Genomic DNA, 24,534 nt, shown 5'->3' on the forward strand with positions numbered 1-24,534 from the left:
AGACCTTTTTTTAGACGTAAAAGTAAATGTTTGTAGCCTAATTTATCTAATTTTATATCTACTGTTAGTGTCTTCTACCAATGGTGTAGAAATGCGCGCGCAAAATAGAGAGGTTGTGCGTCAGCTAAACTCCGCTTCAGGAGTAAGTAATCCTTGTTAAAGTGGGAAACTATTTCTTACTTAATACATCTACCTGCTACACTGAAACACTGCATGTGTTTGTATAGTTCTAGAGGCTCTGCATGAGCCTCAGCATAAGAGATCTCTGTCGCTAAAGGTGATCAGGGAGCAGAGGGCAGAGAAAAGAAGGCTCAACAAAGCAGTCCAGACAAGCACGGACACAGGGTATGTACAAAAAACAATTGTGGATGGTTTATCCAAATTTACTGTTATTTTATATGTATATAAAATGTGTATTTTTCTAACTTTGTACCCGTCGTTCTGTAAGTCGTGAGTTACAACCTGCGCCCATGGATGAGATAGAAGCATCTACACGTTTCCTGGAGGAGCTGATAGCAAAACTCCTCAAGGAGGAGGAGATAGCAACACCTGCACAGCCATTGATCAACCACCAAGGTGAAGTCCAAGCCTTTTTTTTATAAGGTGTATTAATAAATGAATGGACCAGTGAATCTGTTACTGGGATATCGCCTGGCGGCTTGCAGGATTTGCTGGATAATACTGTAGAGACTCACACAGCCGCTGTCAGTGTTCCTCTAGAGCTTGGCGCAATTGATTTTAATGGGGTTGTAGAGAGACACACTAGTGTCCCTGTGTCTGATATAGCAGGTGATACATTTGATTTTGCTGAGGTAGGTGACCGTATGCCCACAGTGTTTATGTGGCTCAGGCAGGAAGATACTTTATTGGATCAGTCAGGTCTTCAGGAGTTGACCTAGGTTGATTTGAATGTGCTTTATGAGATCTGCCTGAATTCTGGTCGTTTACTTGCTGCTGATCAGCGAGATAACTCGTCACAAGCACAGGCCGGTGAGCAGGAGTCACCACACTAGTTGATAATGGATAGATTTGACCAAATTGATGCCAGACTTAGCCAACAAGAGACAACAGTGGGAAATTCCATTAAATCAAACAACAATTACAAAAACATTTTATTAGATAACCTAAAAAAAACTTGGAGATACATTTACAAAATTCATTACACATATAAACCAAATATACACCATATTAGACAGTTTCAGTAGTAAAGAGGAATCTCGTCAGCAGCAGTAGCTTGGCTCATAAAAATCAGTCACTAATTTAAACCATGGCCCCACCTAATAAAATTTTTAAATATAGTGATGGCTCTGGCTGGGCGGTTGTTAACAATAATAACCCAGTAGAGGATCGGCATGCGCAGCCAAATATGGATTTTTTTTTCAACTTTGAAGCGTTTGAACAGTGGTCTGAAGACATGAAAGAGAAACTTAATGCTCTACACAGCCGAGTGCTGTGCATGAGTAAGCGTGAAGCTGGTCCTGCCATTACATCTGATAACTCATACTTGTTAAAGTGAGAAACTATTTGTCATTTAATACATCTACCTGCTACACTGAAACACTACATGTGTTTTTATAGTTCCAGAGGCTCTGCATGAGCCTAAGCGTAAGAGATCTCTGTCGCTAAAGGTGATCAGGGAGCAGAGGGCAGAGAAAAGAAGGCTCAACAAAGCAGTCCAGACAAGCGCGGACACAGGGTATGTACAAAAAACAATTGTGGATGGTTTATCAAAATTAACTGTTATTTTATATGTATATAAAATGTGTATTTTTCTAACTTTGTATGTGTAGGTCTGTGAGTTGTGAGTTACAACCTGCGCCTGTGGATGAGAAACGTGTAGATGCTTCATCTAGATGAGTATTTTGTTCATTTATATTTTGTTGTTGTGAACAAAATACTCCACAAGGAGTAGGAGGAGATAGCGATATCTGCACAGCCGTTGATCAACCACCAAGGTGAAGTCCAAGCCTTTTTTTATAAGGTGTATTAATAAATGAATGGACCAGTGAATCTGTTACTGGGGTATTGACTGGCGGCTTGCAGGATTTGCTGGATAACACTATAGAGACTCACACAGCTGCCAACAGTGTCCCTCTAGAGCATGACGCAATTGATTTTAATGGGGTTGTAGAGACTCACACTAGTGTCCCTGTGTCTGATGTAGCCGCTGCTACATTTGATTTTGCTGAGGTAGGTAACCATATGCCCACAGTGCTCATGAGGCTCAGGCAGGAGGATACTTTATTAGATCAGTCAGGTCTTCAGGAGTTGACCGAGGTTGATGCTTTATGAGATCTGCCTGAATTCTGCTGCTGATCAACGAGACAACTTGTCGTAAGCACAGGCCGGTGAGCAGGAGTCACCGCGCTGGTTGATAACGGATAGATTTGACCGAATTGATGCCAGACTTAGCCAACAGGAGACAACAGTTGAAAGTGCCATTAAATCAAACCACGATTACAAAAACATCTTATTAGATAACTTAAAAAAACTGGGAGATACATTTACAAAATTCATTACACATACAAACCAGATATGCACCATATTAGTCAGTTTTAGAAGTCGGGAGGAATCTTGTCAGCAACAGTAGTTTATGTCATAAAAATCAGTCACTAATTTATCATGGCTTTGTACAGTGGAGGTCTGGTGGAGGACAGATTCAGGTTAGGGACATACCAGCTTTTAATGCCATAGAATTGCGCCAGTGTGTCGATTTTAGAGACATTGGAGTGGATAATCCAGAGCAGGTGCCTGTTAGGGTCAGAGAGAGGCTGGCTGGTGTTATTGATCAGGTACTAGAGACCTCACAGAGGGCCATCCCTGGCCAGTGACGTACAGACCGTTGTAACGACTACAATATGGACCTGTTTATGGAGGAAATGGCTCAGGTTTACAGAGTAATGACACTTCTACATCGGATGATGAATTGGAGTTTCTTGTTATGGTTGCACAGAATAGAAGTGGTGGTGCTCGTCTTAAGTTGGGTAGCGTGCCATATGATGAGATTTTGTCTAAGAAAGTGCGGTTTCTGTACAGTTCTAACAATGGTGTTGCAGACAACAACCTGTGTTTCTGTTTATTCCTTGTACACTCTGCCGATGCTGCCATGTCTGACTAAGAAAAAACTGGATTACACAGCTGCACAACGCTGTAGGGCTTGACCACATGCAACGTTATCATTCACTGATGTCACCAAATTTGAAAAGTACTTCTTTTGATTCTTTTTAATTCTTGTATTATGATCAACTCTTTTTTATTCATGCATGTTACTAGTTTTATTATTACTATTTTTTGTCAACAACAACATATTTATGTGTTTGTGTGAATAAAAAAGGTGTTTTACAAACACAATCTCATCATTTGTGTCTCATATCGATCATGGAAAGCACATTGCAAAAACCCTATTATGATCCGGCTCATCCGAGGGGGTCTCGGAAGTGTGAATAAGCTTTGCCATGCAGTCAGGGAGTCTGCAGGGGTGACACCCACGTTACCGGTTGTAAATCGTTTTTTATTGGGACAGGATGCGTATACACTCCATGCCAAAGCAGCTAAACATGTTGTGGTGATACAGGACTGAGATGGTGTTAATACAAATGAGAGCACACATCAGATCCAGAAATAATCTCAGTCCTTCTGAAATTCTATTTTTGTCAGACCAATGACCATAGGTAATGTTTCATGGTGAAAGATGCAAATTGACCAACAAGCAACGTCAAGGACATTCCATAAAAACTCAGATCTTTAGATGTCACAGACCAAATCTGAAGTCACTCTGGTTAGGTCTCTAGGAGGAGTTTGTTCAAGTACAATGCCTGTTAATGGCAAAAACTGTGCAAAAAGTGCACAGTAAATTCAAAATGGCTGAAGGGTTTTGCTCCAAGAGGCTCTTTGTAAGTCTGGACATGATACATGTGCCTACCAAATTTGGTATATCTAGGTGAAACCTAAATGTGGGGGATTCAACTTTGAAATTTAATAGGGGGCGCTATCAAGCCATTTTACTACACCAATGCCCAAGACCCATAAAACATAAATGTTCACCACTCCTGACACGTGGAAAGTTTCATGATTTTTTGAGCCCCTCAAAAAAAAGTGATTCACTTGGACAAAAAAAACAATAATTCCTTGCATTACTATGGGGCCCTCACACTACTCAGTACTCAGGCCTTAATAAATAATGGTGTGATGGAAAAGCAAAACTGTGAAAGACTGTCCATCAGTCAGATGAATCATCCTGAACTTCTGTGAATCCAAAGAAGTTAAAAGAAAACTAACAAATATGCCATCATTGAATCAGGAATAAAAAAAAGTCCTCAGCTAATATACAGTACATGTATATTAGTTTCTCACTACAAGTGAAGTCAGTGACTTTCAATATACTGTTTTTCACTCTTTGACCTTCCTGCGTTTTTCTAACCACATCCAGTGTTGTTGTTCTCTCTCAGCAGCTGCAGATGGACAGGAAGAGAAACTAAATGAGACCTGAAAAGTGACTGAGTGTTTTCAACTTTTCAAACATTACATTTGTCTGAAGAGACCCTTTCACATTGTCACTACAAAACATTTTGTCCTTTAATTTTTAAATGTTAAATCTCTGTTGAGCTGTTCTGGAAAAAAAAAGTTGTGTATTCATGCACCACTTATTCAGGTGGTATTTTAAAATTACACAAGTTAATGCTACTGCAGAGTATAATATTCTTTGGAAATCAAAAACATTTAATATTAATTTTGATGAATGTATTACATTCATGAAGAGAAGTAAGATCAATGGATGCAACATCCTAGCAGTCTGAAAATTGAAAAGACAGATTTGTATTTATTACGATTATACAAATCAAAGATACAGTCTTCACTTAGTGGAAAAATGACAGAATGAAGAAATCTTCAAACAAATACAGTAACAATGTTTATAAAGATTATTGCTTTGCTTCCTCTGTTTCTCTAGATTTCTTCTTTGTCTGAGTTTCTCAGAGCTTTGCAGAGCATGTTGTCAAGTGTGACTTCCTTTCCAACTAAACCACAGAGGAAGTTCAAGCTTGTTTTCGAGGAGCTAGTTCTGCGCGGATTACTGGTAATTACGTGACAATACATACATGTTTGAATCCTAATGTGCATACGTTGTCATGTATTCAGTTTTCAGAGTGAGGCACCACAGCTTCTCTCCACCAAACAAATATACAGTTCTGAAAGTCTAAAATATAATGTTAGAGTAACTTGTGTTGTATACGTTTTATTCTACTATTTTGGGTCTGTTTTGTTTTGTGTTTTGAAGTTCTTTATTTTGGGAATTTAATATTGAAAAAGCTGCACATGTGGAGGGTACCTACTTTTGTCTAACTCAGGCTATTGAACCTCAGCCTATGTTGAATTTAACAATGCATTTTTTCACGAAACAGGGACTGAGTATTTGACTCCCATCACTTACATTTAAGCCTGGCAGTACTTCAGGGCAAGTATGAACAGGGGGAACAATTACAGAGACCAATAACTATTTCAATATACATATGGGCTTGTGAGTTTTCTGTTAAGAATTACTGTCACATCAGATGTTTGATGTGATGAAACTGCACCATTTTAACCACGAATTTTGAGTTGTCCCAAAATGCAATGTGACACTGGAAGAGAATAAAGGTAATCTCCAAAGTTGGACATGTGAGATTTTCACTCGACAGCAACAATGAGAGTCATTGCTGTGAAATCCGTAACAGTACAGGTCTAATCTTCATTGTGAGTAGCTACAACCTTTAAACACTGCTTCCATGTTAACACATCAGTAATTTCACACATTTTTTAAAAATAACTTTTGACATTTAGATTAACTTTAACAGTCCTTTCTCTATGGTATGAAGTTTATTATTAACATATGCAGTAAAATATTGAATTAAAGTATATGTATATGTGAGGTATAGTATTTCTTCTGCCACTGTTGAAGTATGAAATTGTATTCAGTAAGTATTTCCTACTCTTATCTTTAAGTTTCACTTTTGAAGGTATGTGGTTTTGACTTTTAAAGTCAAAGGAGTCCTATAAAGGAGTTCCTATAAAAGGTTCGTATAAAAATACAATCACACTTTCAAATGTATGAAAAATAACATTTTTAAGTCCAATTTAAATAGACTATAATGATATAATGCCTCATAAATAACATCAATACTGACAGATAAATGTGTTCAGGCCTGGACTCTTATCAAACATGAGAAATTTGGGGCAGATTGGACAGTGTAAAGTTGAGTAAACTTCCTGTTTAATGCCCCAAACATGTTTTGGGGAAAAACTGACCACCATGCCACGCCATGCCAAGGGCATTCCATGAAAACTAAAAAGCTTCACAATTTAACATTGCAAAGGTCTTTAGATGACACCGACCAAATTTGATGTCACTCGGGTTAAATCTCTAGGAGGGGTTTGTTAAAATACAACATCTGCAAATGGCAAAAACTGTGAAAAAATTGCAAAGTAAATTCAAAATGGCTGACTTCCTGTTGGACTTAAGTATGGCTCCAAGAGGCTTTTTTTGTGCGTCTGGACATGGTACATGTACCTACTAAATTTCGTTCATTGTCAAACTTAAAGGTGGGGGCTTTGACTTTGAAATTTTCTAGGGGGTGCCCTTAAGTCATTTTGCCACACCCAAGCCCAAGACCCATATCAGACAAGTAAATACACCACTTCTGATGTGTGCCCAGTTTCCGAGTTTTCAAGTATCCCTAGCCCCTCAAATGCAGTTTCCTGTTTCCAATAATGTATCACCATGGCAATGGATTTTGATAAAAACTCAAAAGCTTCTCCATTTAGCATCATCAATGTCATACAACATGGCTGACCATATTTTAGGTGGACGCGGTTAACCTGCTAGGAGTTCTGGTGAATGTCACTGGGTCCACTCAAAGAAAGGAAATCAAGGGCTACTATCTCCAGGGAGTAAGATACCTCAACAGGTTTGAGTGAGGCTCGTGGTTCAGCCCTTTCTCTCTGTAGGCTTCAGACAATACACCCAGCTTGAAACCCCCGTATCTCCTTTTCCATGCCTGGCCAATAAATGGCATTCTCTTTTGCTTGGTGTGTCATATTTTAAACTATTCCTCTGCCTCCTTTAGTGATAATGGTACGTGTAAAAATATAGTTTATTTGCAGTGTTGGAGGCGAGGCTTAATGAATTGGAAGCGCGGCTCTGCACCATGGAAAACCAATCATTAGCTAATGTAGTTAGCCAGCCCCCAGTAGCCAGTGCGGGCTGACCTAGTGTAACTCCTACTCCCCCGGTAGTTCCTGAGCAGCCGGGAAGCCAGGGTGGCTGGGTGACTGTCAGACGGACGCATAAAGGCAATAACTGGCCACAGCCTTACACACATTGCAAAAAAGGAAATGTCTAGTTAGGGCCACTTGTCATGTTTCAGATGTCTACAAGTTGTCAGGAGTTTTCTTCTGTGCTCTCCCATTAATCATCACATGACCCCTCAGATTTATTTTATGAGACTTTGGAGGGGAGAGGACCTCAAAGTTGGAAACCACTGGACTGAAGTAGTTAAAACTAGCCTGAGCAGCCACAACAGTTAAACATTTACACACTGATGTGTCACTGTTAAGAATCTAGTAATGTTTATAATAATATATCAAAGGGCCATTTTTCTGCAGAATGACTATTTTACTTTTGACATTTTAAGTGCATTTAGCTGCTCATACTTTAGATTTTGAATGCAGGCGTATTTTTAAATTGTAAAGGATGTTGATACTTCTATGTCTGTAACCAATTATGTACCAAACTCCATGTGAAAGTCTGGAAATTGTAGCAGTGGAAATTTCTTATTATAGTATGGATATTTATCTTTTCAAGTAGTTTTTTAAAAATTTATTCCTTAACTCAATAACATCTTATGAATGAATGTTATTTTGAATTAATGAGTGTTTTTTTTCATGTCATACCATTTAATATGGTCCATCCCACATAAGATTATATGACACACACTAATACAGCATGTCAATGACATCTTATACTTGCCTTTAATGGGATAAATATATACTGTTATGAAATTGTCTGTAGATTATGAGTTACTGTCACTGAGATAACAAAGATAACAGTGTCTGGTTTGTTTGTCTTCTTAGTCCCTTAATCTTATTTTTCTCCACCTCTGTGTCAGCTGGGTTGTCTACACATGATATTGCACAAAGAACATCTGTGGTGTGTGTGTGTGTTTCAAATCAGCACTCTGTTTTAAGATTTCTCTGCTTAGCAGAAACACAGTTTCCATTTTTACACAATTCCCATGAAACACATTTGTGAATGATTGTTTCCCTCTTCATGTAGTCCTTACTGTTTACATTTCCATTCATTGCTTTTTTCTGAACCAAACCAATCAACAAATAAATGTCACACTCCCTTGTCAGAGCACATTATTTAAAATCACACAGGAAGAAGCATCCATACGCAATGGATTGTCTGTTGCATTTGAAAGCCATCCATCAGTAAACCAAACTCTTTATGTAGTCCTTATTACCGGTAATGTATCCCATCTTCATGTTTCCTCCTAAGAGTTTTCTCTTATAGAATAATTTTTTGATGAATAAATATGCTTCAAAAAACATAAGTTCTCCGTATATCTTTAGATAAAATAATCATTTTGTCAACAGCAATCTGGGCTCAGATCAGTCTGCCTTGCAAAATTACATTTCACAAGTAACATAGTTTCATCTTTCCTTTCTTACAGTTTAAATTTCCTGTTATAAAATCAACCAACAATCCTATATGTTTGTTGGGTCGCTGCCTTTTAATCACGACAACACAGGAGGCTTATGCAAACAGATAAACAGACAAACAAAATCATGGGACTTAACAGGATGTAGAAAAGGTTGATGGACCAGAAGGCCAACAGGTAGACCGTCTTGTCACAGTAGAGTTCCACGCTGGTTGTTGTCTTATTGTAACTGGGTTCATAGATGGAGTAAATCCACACATTACCTGGGGAAAGAGGAGAAAGAGGCCCAAGCACATTAATACTTCTCACAAAAGTAAACATATTTTTCAATCATATAACAAGTAGAACATGGTGGCACAAAGGTGTTAAATATGGAGTCCTGTAAATGTTACTGCACTGCATTTATTCACCAATAAGCATGAGCATTTTTGGGGGCAGCAAAACAAGCTGGAGCAACATAAGCATCCATCTGGAGTTGTGTTTCTGACCATCCAGTGAATGTAAGTCCAAAATTTACCAATCTTTTAGCTCAGTTTTGGTCTCCACCAATTCCTGAGGCAATTAGTAATTATCAAACTTCTTTGTCATAAGCAGCTTCCAATTGTGTCCGGAAAAGATGTTGATGAGAACTGTGAGAGTGAACCAAAACAATTAAATTGCCTTAAATTTAAAAAAAAACCCTAAAATTAACTGAAAAGACACTAAAAGGCTCAGTAGGACTAAGGGAAACTGTAGTCAAGTGATAATTCTCTGTGGGCTTGAGCCCTATCACATTATTCTTTTCCGCAGATTTAAATAACACTAAACACCAGCAAAAAGTGTTTTTCAAAAATTGCAAAATTGTGTACAGTAAGTTGACATATTATTGCCTTGACATGGCTATAATATTAGCAAACAGTCATCTTTACACATCTAGCAGATGAGCGTTGGCCATAAAACTAAAACAATCTGCTAAAAAAAGGCTCAAATCTATGTAGGGATGGAGAGTTGGGTGATAAATTTTCTTTGACTGCAAGCAACACATTTTCACATTAATTAAAGCCATTAATTGGAACATTAATATCTTGAGTTGGTGCATTGATTGCAGTCTTTGAGCTTACCAGCAATGAACAAGGACAAGAAGAATAAAATCAGCATGCTTTGCCAGATGTGCCTGATGAAGCTGTCGCTATTGCCGCTACTGCAGGCCAGATTGTAGACCATGAGCAGCAGCAGGGCTGCTCCCATTACCATTAAATAGATGGGGATGTAGGGCTCCCGTGGGCAGTCATCTTTGTACACTGCTCCTGTGAGACACAAGGACAAAATCTATTAATCATTTCACTGGTTGTAATTTGAATCAACAATTATGGTTGTTTGATATTTCAAAAGTCAGAAAAAATAATTTAAAAAATACAATTTTAATACACCTTCATGACAGTAAATGCACAGTCACTTACCTACTGCTATCTGAGGAACAGTAATGATGCACGTAATCACCAGCAAACATACTGCGGCAAGACAGACAATATTTTCAAGTCAATAATGACACCTGCAGCAGCTGCAGATGATGTGAGGACGACAAATGTGCAAGTATGACCTTAGCTCATCACTATCTCTCACCTTTTTTTTTATTATCAAGTGTGCTGAGGTCTGGCTCATACTCTGGCATTGTCAGTAATGATCAGGCTACAGATGGAAACAGATACAGGACATCAGCAGCTTGTTTTTTCCAGGTACAAACAACTGGAAGAACAACAATTTCACAAGTGCTCTTCATCATAATATAGTGATAAAATGACACTACTAATGTACATAGCCTACTGTAGTCTATAAAGCTGCAACAATTAGATGATTTATCAATTAGTCAATCGACAGAACATCTGCTACAATTTTGATAATCAAATATTGAGCAATATTTATGCAAAAATATTTAAAAATTCACTCGTTCCAGCCTCCACTGATTTACTGTTTTACCACTCCTCCATGATAAAAAAAAAAAAAACTGCTTATCTTTGGGTTTTGGACTGTTGAGTGGAAAAAGTAACCATGTCCTCGGGAACTTGTGATGGGCATTTTTCACAATTTGCTGACATTTTATAGACCACACAAATAATCAATTAATCAAGAAAACAATCAGTAGATTAATCAACAATTAAATTCATTAGTTGCAAACCTACTAGTCTACTTCCCTTTCAGTAAAGGACAAAATGTATGTCATATTTCTACTTTCAGCAGCAACAGTATCAGCAAGAATACTAACAGTAACATAAATCTAATAAAATAACCACCAACAGTTTCTACAGGGAGAGGGTGGTTTGATTATTCTTTCTTATGCACAATAAACTCATATTTGATTTTAAACTAATAATTAAATATATTTACCTTGCTGTGTGTCAGATGAGCTGCACTTCGTCTCTGGTGGCTGGAAGGGAAAGTGAAAGCCTTTTCCAGAGACTGTTATGTATCCATTTATAGGTTGCAGGCAGTTCATCGTTCACGTATTCTTATGAGGTTTGTCGTTGTGGGTCTCAACTTCCTCTCTGAGTGCTTTTTTATTTTTTTGTAGATTGATGCTTGGTTCTTGTTCCCTCTCTATTTAAAGTGTCTAGTAATGAGTGGTGAGTCAGAAACTATGATAATTATTATTAGTTACAGCAATGCCTCTCTCCTGGGTGCCAGCTGATGCAGGGCAAATTACAGAAATCCAAAGTATTTCAGTGCACACCAGAAAACAAACAAACAAACAAACAAACAAACAAAAATGTGTGAAACGTGTAGTTTGCTCCTTTTGTTTGTTGTGTTTGCTCCATTTTTAAAAATGGTATCTCCTAATAAAATAATGTCTGTGAGCTCCTTATTGCATGTTCCTGCCCCTCTCAAAGAGACATATTACATGTACAAGATTGATTCCAAACAGAATATCAAACTAAACGAGTTTGAAATTTTCTAGGGGGCGCCCTTGAGTCATTTTGTCACACCCAAGCCCAAGACCCATGTCAGACAAGTAAATACACCACTTCTGATGTGTGCCCAGTTTCCTGGGTTTTCAATTATCCCTAGCCCCTCAAATACAGTTTCCTGTTTCCAATAATGTATCACCATGGCAATGGATTTTGATAAAAACTCAAAAGCTTCTCCATTTAGCATCATCAATGTCATACAACATGGCTGACCAAATTTTAAGTGGACGCGGTTAACCTGCTAGGAGTTCTGGTGAGTGTCACTGGGTCCACTCAAAGAAAGGAAATCAAGGGCTACTATCTCCAGGGAGTAAGATACCTCAACAGGTTTGAGTGAGGCTCGTGGTTCAGCCCTTTCTCTCTGTAGGCTCCAGACAATACACCCAGCTTGAAACCCCCATATCTCCTTTTCCATGCCTGTCCAAGAAATAGCACCTTAGGTTGGTCAGGGTCCGTTACACTCCAAGTGATGTCATGAAGGCTGTGGCTTCTTTGAAGATTTTGAATGCAGGACTTTTACATGTAAAGATGCATTTTAAATTGTAAAGGATGTTGATACCTCTATGTCTGTGACCAATTATGTACCAAACTCCATGTGAAAGTCTGGAAATTGTAGCAGTGGAAATTTCTTAATAGTATTGATATTTCTCTTTTTTAAAGGAGTTTTTTATTTATTCCCTAACTCAATAACATCTTATGAATGAATGATGCTTTTGAATGAATGACTGATTTTTTTAATTTCATACCATTAAAAATGATCCATCCCATATAAGATAATATGACACGCAATAATACAGCATATCAATAACATCTTCTAATATTAGATGTATAAATGTATACTGTTATGAAATTGTCGTGTGGATTATGAGGTACTGTCACTGTTTGGGGTGTAGAAAAGAGATAATACAGATAACAGTGTCTGGTTTGTTTGTTGAAATGGGTTGGTGAAGTGGGTTTCATTGTTTTTTTTAAATCAGCACACTGTTTTAAGATCTCTCTGCTTAGCAGAAACACAGTTACCATTTTTACACAATTCCGATGAAGCATGTTTGTGAATGATTGTTTCCCTCTTCATTAAGTCCTTACTGTTTACATTTCAATTCATTGCTTCTTTCTGAACCAAACCAATCAACAAATAAACGTCACACTCCCTTTTCAGAGCACATTATTTAAAATCACACAGGAAGAAGCATCCATACGCAATGGATTGTCTGTTGCATTTGACTGCCATCCATCAACAAACCAAACTCTTTGTGTAATCCTTATTACCGGTAATGTATCCCATCTTCAGGTTTCCTCTAAGAAGTTTTTTTCTAAGAAGAGTTCTTTGTATATCTTTTGACAAAACAGTCATTTTTTTGACAGCAATCTTGGCTCAGATCAGTCTGCCTTGCAAAATTACATTTCACAAGTAACAGTTTCCTCTCTTTCCCTTCTTACAGTTTAAATTCCCATTTTCTGAACTTACACAAGTGACGACTAATGAATCAAAAAGCCTAATTATGTTTTATTCTTCTGACCTTGTAGTATTTTTGTGATAAGAGATGAATAACAAAAAAAACATGTAACGCTGGTGCTTGAGGTTATTTTAATCTCCAGAATGTGCATCAGATACACATGAAAACACAGATTAATATACTTTTCATTACTGTTATAAAATCAACCAACAATCCTATATGTTTGTTGGGTCGCTGCCTTTTAATCACCACAACACAGGAGGCCTATGCACTAAATAGACAAAAGAAACAAAAGACAATACAAGACAAAAAACCAAACAGGATGTAGATCAGGTTGGTGGTCCAGAAGGCTAACTGGTAGACTGTCTTGTCACAGTAGAGTTTCATGCCGGTTGTTGTCTTATCATAGTTGGGTTCATAGATGGAGTAAATCCACACATTACCTGAAGAAAAAGAGGCCCAAGCAAATTAATACTTCTCACAAAATTAAACATATTTTCCCATCATATAACAAGTACAACAGCAAAAAGAATTGCAAGGATTACAGCAGACATGGAGCATCATAAGCATCCATCTGGAGTCATGTTTATGACCATCCAGTGAATGTAGGTCCAAAATTTACTAATCTTTTAGCTTAGTTTTGGTCTCCACCAACCCCTGAGGCAAATAGTAACTGCATTCCAAATGATGTTGATGAGAGCTGTGAGAGTGAACCAAAACAATAAAATTGCCCTAAAACCCCCCAAAATTAGCTGAAAGACACTAAAACGCTCAGTAGAACTGAGGGAAACTGTAGTCAGGTGATCATTCTCTGTGGGCTCGACCCCTGTCACATCACTCTTTACTGCAGCTTTAAATAACAACACTAAATATCAGCAAAAAGTATGCAAAATTGAGACATTGGAATTTCAGCTCACAACTATCTAATGTACAACAGGCTGACAGTTGTCTTTACACATCTAGCAGATGAGCGTTAGCCATAAAACTAAAACAATCTGCTAAAAAAAGGTTCAAATATATGTAGGGATGGAGAGTTGGGTGATAAATTTTCAGTAACTGCAAGCAACACATTCTCACATTAAACAGAGCCATTTGTCAATATAAACATAAGGATAAGTGGAGCATTAATTTCTTGAGTCAGCATATTGATTGTGCTTTGGTTGCAGTCTTTGTTCTTACCAGCGATGAACCAGCAGAAGAGGAAGAGAGAGACCAGGCCGCTGCAGACCTTGCCGAGACTTCCAGAGCTGGCATTGCAAGCCACAGTGGAGAACAAGGACAGCAGGGTGATGATTCCCATTACCATTAAATAGATGGGAATGTAGGGCTGCTGTGGACAGTCATTTTTGTACATAGCTCCTGTGAGACAGAAGGACAAAATCTGTCAATCATTATACTTCATTTCACTGGTGGTGATTTCAGTCAACAATTATGGTTGTCCAATATTTCAAAAGTCAGAATTTTATTACACCTTCCTGACAGTCACTTACCTACTGCTAGCTGAGCAATGGACATGATGGACATAATCACCAGTAAACATACTGCAGGGAAAAAAGACAATATTTTCAGGTCAACAATGACACCTGCAGCAGCTACAGACAATGTGAGGACAAGTGTGCAAGGATGACCTTAGCTTATCACCATTTCTCACCTCGGGCTGATATTGAAAGATTAGCATCCAACATTAGGCTGTTGATGTCTATGCCACGCTCTGGCATTGTCAGTAATGATCAGTCTACAGACGGAAACAGATACAGGACATTAGCAGCTTGTTTTTTCCAGGTACAAACAACTGGAAGTACGACATTTCACAAGAAGTGTTCTTCATCATAATATAGTGATAAAATAACACTACTAATGCATATAGCCTACTGTAGTCTATAAAGCTGCAACAATTAATTGATTAATCGATTAGTCGATCGACAGAAAATTAAACTGCAACCCTACTAGTCTACTTCCCTTTAAGTAAAGGACAAAATTTATGTCATATTTCTACTTTCAACAGCAACAGTATCAGCAAGAATACTAACAGTAACATAAGTCTAATAAACTAATATATGATTTTAAACTAATAATTAAATATATTTACCTTTCTGTGTGTCAGATGAGCTGCACTTCGTCTCTGGTGGCTGAAAGGGAAAGTGAAAGCCCTGAGAGACTGTTTTGTATCTGTTTAAAGGTTAGCAACAGCTCATCGTTGACGTGTTCTTATGAGGTTTGTCAGCTGTATCATCATGTGCCTCAACTTCCTACTTGAACGCTTTTTTTATTTTTATTCTTTTATTTTTTAAAATTGTTTTCTGTTCCTTTTCTATTAAAAGTGTCTGGTAATGAGTAGTGAGTCACAAACTATAATATAATAAATATAATATAATTATTAGTTATAGTATAGTTAATAAGTATAATGATTTGGCATTTATCTTCATTACTTCAAATGAGGCACAGGTTTGGAATCGTCTTGGACTCCTTATTATGCTTTTAGTGTTCAGGAATATAAAGTTCTGAGATCTCTCTTGTGTGTAGAAATGCAACTTATCCACTGCTACCTTTATGTTGTTTTTTGTCTTGTGCTACAACTGAATCTTTCTGGTTAAATATTTCAACAGAAGTTAATTCAACTTTTCATTGATGTTAAATGTCACTTTTTTTTTTCTAAATATCCATAAAGGGAACATTGACTTATATTAATCAGGAATAAGGCTGTAATGAGTTGAGTCAATGGGGTATTAAATCTATAATATACTTCCTAGTCAAAAAAATGAAGATATCCTGTGCATAGCAATGCCAGCTGATGCAGGGCAAATTACAGAAAATCAAAAAAGTATTTCAGCGCACACCAGGATACTAAGATAGACATTATTTTATTAGGAGATTACATTAAAAAAAAAAAAAAAAACATTGCTTCATCAGATTCGCTCTGTGACAGAACAAATCTGATGAAGCAATGTGCGAAACACGTAGTTTGCTTCTTTTTTTTTTTTAATGTAATCTAACAAAATAGTGTCTATCCTAGTATCCTGCGCTGAGATATTTTTTTGATTCGTGCCTCACTTAAAAAATGTTGCACTTATGTTAAAGGACAAAAATGTCTATTTTAAAAAACTGCCAGAAAATATATATCAATATAATTTTCCACTTTCAGAGTTATATCTTTAACCAACTTCAGTCCTGATCATTACCAAATATTAATTTTCAGAATTTAAACACTTAGTTTGTTTATATAATGCCACTGTTGATTTTTATGAAAAATAACAAAAAAATAAAGTATTTTCTGTTTACACTGTATACTAGATGCTGCTTCACAGTCTGGGAAATATCAATGATTAGCAACAACACTGACTTTGATGCTTTATTATTTTTTATGCAGTGTCAGATTTAAAAAAAAAAAAAAAAAACACACTTGTTACCTTAGAGGAAAAAATGTCACCTTCCTAAAACTACTATAAAAATACTATATATTAATTTTATTTTCCACTCTCAACAGTTTGTATATAAATGGATCCTAGGAGGCACAATCAGTGCAGGAGGACCTGTGTTATTGGGGGTCCTCCAGCACCTGTTGACGGGACACCACTAGGTTGAGTGACCTCCTACATAGTGGTGTTCACAGATGCACCCCTGACGGGGGTGGCGCCTGCCTTGGGAGAGCGATACGTGATGTGTGGCTTTCAGGGGAAAACCGACACATCAATCTCCTCAAAGTTCAGGTTCTTATCATGTGTGGCCATGTCTGATCCGCAGCCCTGTTAAGATGGTGGAGAACCTGTTGTTGTGGTCTTTAGATAGCCTCCTGCCCTCCACATTCTGGCTCTGGAAAACTGGGGTGCCAACCTCATGTTGAGAGGCAACCTTCTGGTAGACAACTGGGGGCTGCACCCCTGAGGTGGTCCAGCATATTTGGAACACATTTGAGAAAGCAGAAGTGGACGTGTTTGCCAGACAGAACAACACCCACTGCCCACTCTGGTTCTCCTTGATGCCGCAAGACGATCCACCCCTGGGGGTTGACGCATTTGCACACGTGCTGTGGCCAAGGAGGCTGCTTTATGCTTTTCCCCCTCTTCGTCTCATTCTCCCTCTGCTGGAGAGTGAGACAAGAGCGGCTGTAGGTCATCCTGATAGCCCCTGACCGCAGTACGGCACCATGGTACAAAGATAACCCAGGTATTGGCAGCCCAGCCCTGGTCCACGCCCCAAGTCTGAAGTGCCCTGTCCATCAGGACTTGTGAAAAAGCTGGTGTGAGTGTCAGCTGTGGTACACCTGCAAATTTAAGTGGGCGATTGTGTACATGTGATTGGAGGAGAGTATTACCCATAAAGTCCAGTAGAGGGCTCCACCTGTGTTTGTAGAACTAGGGTTACAATATTGTAACCTTTGTTCTTGACTTTATACCAATAATGAATGAAATAACCAAAGATTTGGAGCCATTTCAGACAATGTTGACAGGATTGTTTTATGTTTTATTATCTAACATTATTGTCAGACATTATTTACTCTAATCTAACTTCTAAAATATTGTGCAATTATGTCTAATATTAAAACAAAGCTTTCCTGTGTCGTCTTCTCCACACATGGCCCTGCCTTTTCTTACTTTTCATTTTGTTGATACAAAAGTCTTCTAATTTTTGTATACAATTTTAGTTGTGTTCTTGTGATGGGTTTTATAAGCACTAAACATTTTCTCTTTCTTGCTGCCTTTTAATCACCATGACACAGGAGGCCTATGCAACAGAGACAAAATCATAAGACCTAACAGGATGTAGGTAATGTTGGTGGTCCAGAAGGCAAACAAGTAGAGCGTCTTGTCACAGTAGGGTTCCATGCCGGTTGTTGTCTTATTGTAGTTGGGTTCATAGATGGAGTAAATCCACACATTACCTGAAGAAAAAGAGGCCCAAGCAAATTAATACTTCTCACAAAAGTAAACATATTTTCACATCATATAACGAGTACAACATGGTGGCACAAGGGTAAAGCATCTGTGTGTTAAATCTAGAGGCCTGTAAATGTTACTGCACTGCATTTATTCACCAATAAGCACAAGAAGAGAAGAGAGCTCTAATATCACAAAAAGAATTGCTTATTTACAGCAGACATGGAGCAACATAAGCATCCATTTGGAGTTGTGTTTATGACCATCTAGTGAATGTAGGTCCAAAATTTACTAATGTTTTAGCTTAGTTTTGGTCTCCACCAACCCTTGAGGTAAATGGTAACTGCATTCCAACTGCGTCTGGAAACGATGTTGATGAGAGCTGTGAGAGTGAATCAAAACAATAAAATTGCCCTAAAATCCCCCAAAATTAGCTGAAAGACACTAAAACGCTCAGTAGAACTGAGGGAAACTGTAGTCAAGTGATAATTCTCTGTGGGCTCGACCCCTGTCACATCACTCTTTACTGCAGCTTTAAATAACAACACTAAATACCAGCAAAAAGTTGATTGAGTCCAATTGAGACATTGGAATTTCAGCTCACAACTACCTAATGTACAACAAGCTGACATATTATTGCCTTGACATGGCTTCTATGTTAGCAAACAGTCACCTTTTATAGCGTTAGCCATAAAACTAAAACAATCTCCTAAGAAAAAAGGTTCAAATATATGTAGGGATGGAGAGTTGGGTGATAAATTTTCGGTAACTGCAAGCAACACATTCTCACATTAAACAGAGCCATTTGTCAATATAAACATAAGGATAAGTGGAGCATTAATTTCTTGAGTCAGCACATTGATTGTGCATTGGTTGCAGTCTTTGTGCTTACCAGCGATGAACCAGCAGCAGAGGAAGAGAGAGACCAGGCAGCTCAGGCCGCTGCAGACCGTGTAGAGACTTCCAAAGGTGAAATTGCTAGCCATGGTGCAGAACGAGGACAGCAGGGTGATGATTCCTATTACCATTAAATAGATGGGGATGTAGGGCTGCTGTGGACAGTCATTTTTGTACATAGCTCCTGTGAGACAGAAAGACAAAATCTGTTAATCATTGTACTTCATTTCACTGGTGGTGATTTCAATCAACAATTATGGTTGTCCAATATTTCAAAAGTCAAAATTGATAATTTTTTGACATTTTAAAAGTCAGAAAAAAATAATTTAAAAAATACCAATTTTAATGCACCTTCATGACAGTAAATGCACAGTCACTTACCTACTGCTAGCTGAACAGTGGGTATGATGCACATAATCACCAAGGAACCTACTGCAGGAAGACAGACAATATTTTCAGGTCAACAATGACACCTGCAGCAGCTGCAGATGATGTGAGGATGACAAATGTGCAAGAATGACCTTAGCTCATCACTATTTCTCACCTTGTATTAGTTTTGGAGGTTTAGCATGTCTGCTGATGTTTGTGTCACCCCAAAACATTGTCAGTAATGATCAGTCTACAGACGGAAACAGATACAGGACATCAGCAGCTTGTTTTTTCCAGGTACAAACAACTGGAAGAACAACATTTCACAAGAAGTGCTCTTCATCATAATATAGTGGTGAAATAACACTACTAATGCACATAGCCTACTGTAGTCTATAAAGCTGCAACAATTAGTTGATAAATTGATCTGCTACAATTTTGATAATCTAACAATCATTCGAGCAATATCTATGCAAAAATTCACTGGTTCCAGCTTCCCAAATATTAATATTTATGGTTTTAACATTCCTCTGTGATAATAAACTGCTTACCTTTGGGTTTTGGACTGTTGAGTGGAAAAAAGTAACCATGTCCTCTGGGAACTTGTGATGGGCATTTTTCACAATTTGTTGACATTTTACAAACCACACAAATAATTAATAGAGAAAACAATCGGTACATTAATGAACAATGAAAATCATTAGTTGCAACCCTAGTAGTCTACTTCCCTTCAAGTAAAGGATAAAATCCATGTTGTTGTTTTTTTTTCTTTTAGCACCAACACCAGTATCAGCAACAATACTCACTGTAACATAATATAATATAACACATCTAATAAAATAACCAATAACAGTTTCTACAGGGAGAGGGTGGTTTGATTATTCTGTCTCATGCACAATAAACTAATATTTGATTTTAAACTAATAATTAAATATATTTACCTTGCTGTGTGTCAGATGGGCTGCGCCTCGTCTCTGGCAGCTGGAAGGGAAAGTGAAAGCCTTTTCGAGAGACTGTTATGCTGGAACACAACAATTTATCGGTTGCAGACAGTTTATCGTTCACGTGTTCTTGTGAGGTGTGTCGTTGTCAGCCTCAACTACCTAGTTGGGTGGCTTTTTTTAGATTGATACTTCCCTGTCTATTACAAGTGTCTTGAAACTTGAATAATTTGGTATTTATCTTTATTACTTCAAATGAGACACAGTTTGGGAATTTTCATGGACTCCTTATTATTCTTTTAGTGTTCAGAAATATACATTTCTGAGGTCTCTCCGATGTGTGGAAATGCAACTTATGCTACCTTTTATATGTTGTTATTGGTCTTGTCCTACAACTGAATCTTTCTGGTAAAATATTTCAAAAGAGTTAATTCAACTTTTCATTACATTAAATGTCTGTTTTCCTTTCTAAATATCCACAAAGGGAACATCAAGCTAAATTAACCAGAAATTAAGCTTTAGTTTCTTTTGTTGCTTGCAAGAAGATGCATCATACTACAATGAGTTGAGTCAATAGGGTATTTATTAAATCTATAATATCCTTCCTCTAGCCCTTGTGCCTCACTTTAAAAATGTTGCACTGATGTTAAAGGGAAAAAATGTCACACTTTCACTGAGTTAAATCTTTAACCAACTTCAGTCCTGATTATCACTACCAAATATTCATTCATTTTCAGAATTTTGACCCTTTAAATGCCAGTTTGTTTACATAATGCCACTTGTGATTTTTATGAAAAAAAAAAGAATTATTTTCTGTATACACTGTATACTAAATGCTAGGGAGGAACTTAGGGGAAAGAGCGTCACATTGGTTTAGAAAGAAACACATCCTGCATGACATAGCATCACAGAAAAGCAGATCTGTCTCTGGTTGTGCTCACTGGTGGCGTTATCTTTTGTACCAGCTAGTGCAGCTCGTCTCTCTGGCTAATGGTGATAAAGAGCTGCTGTTGGTCATCCTGATAGCCCTTGACCACAGTACGGCACCATGGTACACAGAGATAACCCAGATATTGGCAGCCCAGCCCTGGTCCATCCACCAAGTCTGGGGAACCCTGTCCGAGGAGGTGGACTCAATAGGCACGCTGTGGCTCAGGAGGTAGAGAGGGTTGTCCACTAATCAAAAGATCAATGGTTTGATCCCTAGCTCTTCCAGTCCGCATGTCAAAGTGTCCTTGGGCAGGATACTAAAACCCAAATTGCTCTCAAAGGCTGCACCGTGAGTGTGTGTGTATGTATTAGATTAGGTCTCCTGATGATCACCTCGCATGGCAGCCTCTGCCATCAGTGTATGAATGGGTGAATGTTTACACCCAGTGGAAAGTGCTTTGAGTGGTTGGAAGACGAGAAAGGCACTGTACAAATGCAGTCCATTTACATTTGGCCAACCTCTCCAGGCTTGGCTCCTGAGATGGGCAGGCTGATGCAGGCTGGACTGTCTGCACAGGTGACACAGACCATTCAGGCGGCGAGAGCAGCATCCACCATTGCTTGCTACAAAGAAAAGTGGTTGGGATTCAAAGACTGGTTGTGAGGAAAGGAGACTAGTCCCCCTGACATGTGCAGTTGGAGAGGTTCTCGCCTCTCCACAGTATCTGGTGGAAAAGGGGCTGTCTCATGCCACTGTTAAAGTGTATGCAGCATCTATTTCCTCCTGTCATGAGGGTTTTGGCGACAGACCTGTTGTCGCCCAACCCCTTGTGAAAAAGTTTCTTACAGGGGGTTAGGAGACAACACCTGTTGACACTTGTCTCCACCCCCCAGTGGGAACTACCATTGATGCTCAAGGTCTTGGTGATTCCTATGAGCCTCTGGAGCACTCCTCTCTGAAGGTGCTGTCATTCAAGAGAGCTTTGTCGCTTGCGCTGAATTCAGCTAAGAGAGTGAGTGAGCTGTGCACCCTGACGGTTCCCCCAGCTGTTGTGGTGACCACAGCAGTGTTACTCTCAGACTGGACCCCTCCTTTGTTCCCAAGAACATAAGGATTTCATTTCTGTCGAAAGCTATTCAGCTAGAACCATTTTGTCTTCCACCCTATGGGCACATCAGGGAGGCAAAATTGTCTATTGTGCCCAGTATGTGCGTTGGCATGTTATGTTGAACAAACAGCCCCCGTTTGGTGCACTGAACAGCTGTTCTGTGCTATGGAGAGGTGTGGCCAGTCAAGCCCTATCCAAGAAGTGCCTAGCTAGTTGGCTTTGTGAATGCATCTCCCAGGCCTAAAGGCAAGCGGGTAAGGAACTCTCCACTACAGTCCTAGCCCATTCCACATGTAGTATACCAGCATTGCAGGTCTTATTCAGTGAGGTGTCTTGGTCTAAGCCTGATCTGTTTATTAGGTTCTATTGCTTGGACAAGACGGGCTCCTTTTCAAGGTTTGTGCTTGCAGGGGCAACTCAGGACTTGTGAAAAGCTGGTGTGAGTGTCAGCTGTAGTACATTCATCAGGGTCCACCTACTGTGCCTATAAAGTCCAGTTGAGGGCAGAGTCTGTGTGAGATGGAGCAAAGGTTACGATATTGTAACCCTAGTTCTATAAGCACAGGTGAAGCCCTCTATCTGTGGACCTTGCCACTCCTACACCATCAGCTGAAGTGGTTTAGGGATGAGAGCAGCAGTGAAGCACATGTAAGTGGGAGATTGTGTGCGCATCTGCTTGGAGGAGAGTATTACCTATAGAGTCCAGTGAAGGGTTCTGCCTGTGATTATAGAACTAGGGTTACACCTTTGTTCTTGACTATACCAGTAAAGAATGAAATAACCAAAGATTTGGAGCCATTTAAATGTTGACAGGATTGTTTTATGTTAAGAGTAATTATCTAACATTATTGTCAGATATTTACTCTAATCTAATTCTAACAAGCTGTCCTTTCTTGTGTCATCTTCTCCACACATGGCTCCACCTTCTCTGTGTGTTCTTGTGATTGGTTTTATAAGCACTACATCTTTGCTCAAACTGTTCTTTCCATATCATGCCCAGCCACTTTGCACAATTTTGCATAAATCTTTGCAAAATTTCACCATTTTCTGCACAGTCTCCAGCACAGTGATGTGGTGATTAAAATCTGCTTTTAGTCTGAAGAGAAATTTAACTGTATTTTTCCAAAACGTTCTTTCTATATCCTGAAGTTAGTGTTTTTATGTTGTAGCTTACATATATTGTACCAGTCATCTTTAGATATTTTCATCTTCACCAACATTTCAACCATCTTCTGTCTCTTTCAATCAACAGTTTTGAGTAGTAACAATAATTCAATGTGAGGCAGGAAGTCTCATAAAATTGAGCCTCAAAATATGTACCAAACATTTAGTAAAATTCATTGGGCTGGCTACTATCCAAACCAAAACACACACACACACACACACACAAACACACACGTGGTGTTCAAATTCATATGCTGCCTATAATGAAGGGTGAAGCCTGTGAAGCTGTGACTTTTAGAAGACCGAGGTCTAGATTATTGCATGTTCCTGCCTCTGGTCTCTCAAAGAGACATATTACATGTACAAGATTGATTCCAAACAGAATATATCAACCTAAAGGAGTTTGTGTGCAGCTGCGGAATTGTAAAAACATGTAGGTTGCTAGTATTGGTTGTATCTCTAGACTCTAGAGACTTAAGGTGGACATCTAGTGGCCTCTATATGTTACTACAGTGTATTTATTCTCCAACTGATGAACCTTAATAGGAGTCAGGTAAACAACAACCTGGTAATGTACTGTATATGTTGCGTGTGAGCATGAGGGTGTGTGTTAGTCTCACCTTCCTCATTCAATATCTCTTTTTGATGCTTGATTTGTGTTCCCTTTTCATTACAGTGATAAAAAAAAATTGGATCAGTGATCATAAAAAGAGATTAAAAGAGACAAGTCTGAGGGTGACATTAAACAAAAAAACAAAAATTTTACTGTAGCAAACTTCCAAGAAAGTCAAGGGCGGGTTGGTGGGGTTTTTTTAGGAGCAAGAGTTTCAAATAACATAATGACCCAATAAAAAACTCAAAAAAGGACAGTTTGTGGGCATGTGGGCATGAGGTTCCTTGTTTAATGTCATTTTCATGCTGGATTTCTAATCTCTTTCCATTACAGTGATAAAAATGAGGATTAGTAAAGGAAAGCCAAAGACTCAAATACAATGTATTTGTTTTGTTTTTTACCTATATACTATAAACCACAAGGACAATGCAACATGCAAACCATATGTGTGGAAGAGCAGGTGATCACACTTTTGATAGGGAACTGTTTCTCTGTGTGATAATGACTGAAATGTGTGATCTTGGAGGTGTTGTTATATTGTG

General features: G+C 38.4%; 2 protein-coding genes across 3 annotated transcripts; both read right to left on the minus strand.

Moving 5' to 3' along the window:
* Window positions 1-8,740: 8,740 nt before the first annotated feature.
* Window positions 8,741-12,903, minus strand: LOC122973455 (transmembrane protein 272-like). The gene is made up of 5 exons (XM_044340998.1): window positions 11,061-12,903; window positions 10,299-10,364; window positions 10,136-10,186; window positions 9,797-9,982; window positions 8,741-8,959 (listed from the first exon to the last, which is right to left on the minus strand). The coding sequence occupies exons 2-5, from the start codon at window positions 10,345-10,347 to the stop codon at window positions 8,769-8,771; spliced, it is 477 nt and encodes a 158-aa protein (XP_044196933.1). The 5' UTR covers window positions 10,348-10,364; window positions 11,061-12,903; the 3' UTR covers window positions 8,741-8,768.
* Window positions 12,904-13,207: 304 nt separating this feature from the next.
* Window positions 13,208-17,625, minus strand: LOC122973456 (transmembrane protein 272-like). 2 transcript variants are annotated; one of them, XM_044340999.1, is made up of 5 exons: window positions 15,185-17,625; window positions 14,747-14,830; window positions 14,586-14,636; window positions 14,275-14,454; window positions 13,208-13,538 (listed from the first exon to the last, which is right to left on the minus strand). In XM_044340999.1, exons 2-5 carry the CDS (start codon window positions 14,811-14,813, stop codon window positions 13,360-13,362), a joined length of 477 nt encoding a protein of 158 aa, XP_044196934.1. In that variant the 5' UTR covers window positions 14,814-14,830; window positions 15,185-17,625; the 3' UTR covers window positions 13,208-13,359. The 2 variants fall into 2 exon arrangements, with proteins under 2 accessions (XP_044196934.1, XP_044196935.1); XM_044341000.1 differs by lacking the exon at window positions 15,185-17,625 and having other exon boundaries at window positions 14,747-15,157.
* Window positions 17,626-24,534: the final 6,909 nt, after the last annotated feature.

The sequence above is a fragment of the Thunnus albacares genome, chromosome 22, assembly GCF_914725855.1.
Source record: "Thunnus albacares chromosome 22, fThuAlb1.1, whole genome shotgun sequence".
Classification (NCBI taxonomy): domain Eukaryota; kingdom Metazoa; phylum Chordata; class Actinopteri; order Scombriformes; family Scombridae; genus Thunnus; species Thunnus albacares.

Bases quoted from the DNA above. Each gene is read 5' to 3' on its own strand.
- LOC122973455 (XM_044340998.1), bottom strand. From the start codon at position 10,347: ATGCCAGAGTATGAGCCAGACCTCAGCACACTTGATAATAAAAAAAAA. The intron at 9,983-10,135 runs GTAAGTGACTGT...TGTGTCTCACAG, and splicing joins TGTTCCTCAGATAGCAGTAG to GAGCAGTGTACAAAGATGAC. The intron at 8,960-9,796 runs GTAAGCTCAAAG...CTCTTTCCCCAG, and splicing joins CTTGTCCTTGTTCATTGCTG to GTAATGTGTGGATTTACTCC.
- LOC122973456 (XM_044340999.1), bottom strand. From the start codon at position 14,813: ATGCCAGAGCGTGGCATAGACATCAACAGCCTAATGTTGGATGCTAAT. The intron at 14,637-14,746 runs GTGAGAAATGGT...TTTTCCCTGCAG, and splicing joins TCTTTCAATATCAGCCCGAG to TATGTTTACTGGTGATTATG. The intron at 14,455-14,585 runs GTAAGTGACTGT...TCTGTCTCACAG, and splicing joins CATTGCTCAGCTAGCAGTAG to GAGCTATGTACAAAAATGAC.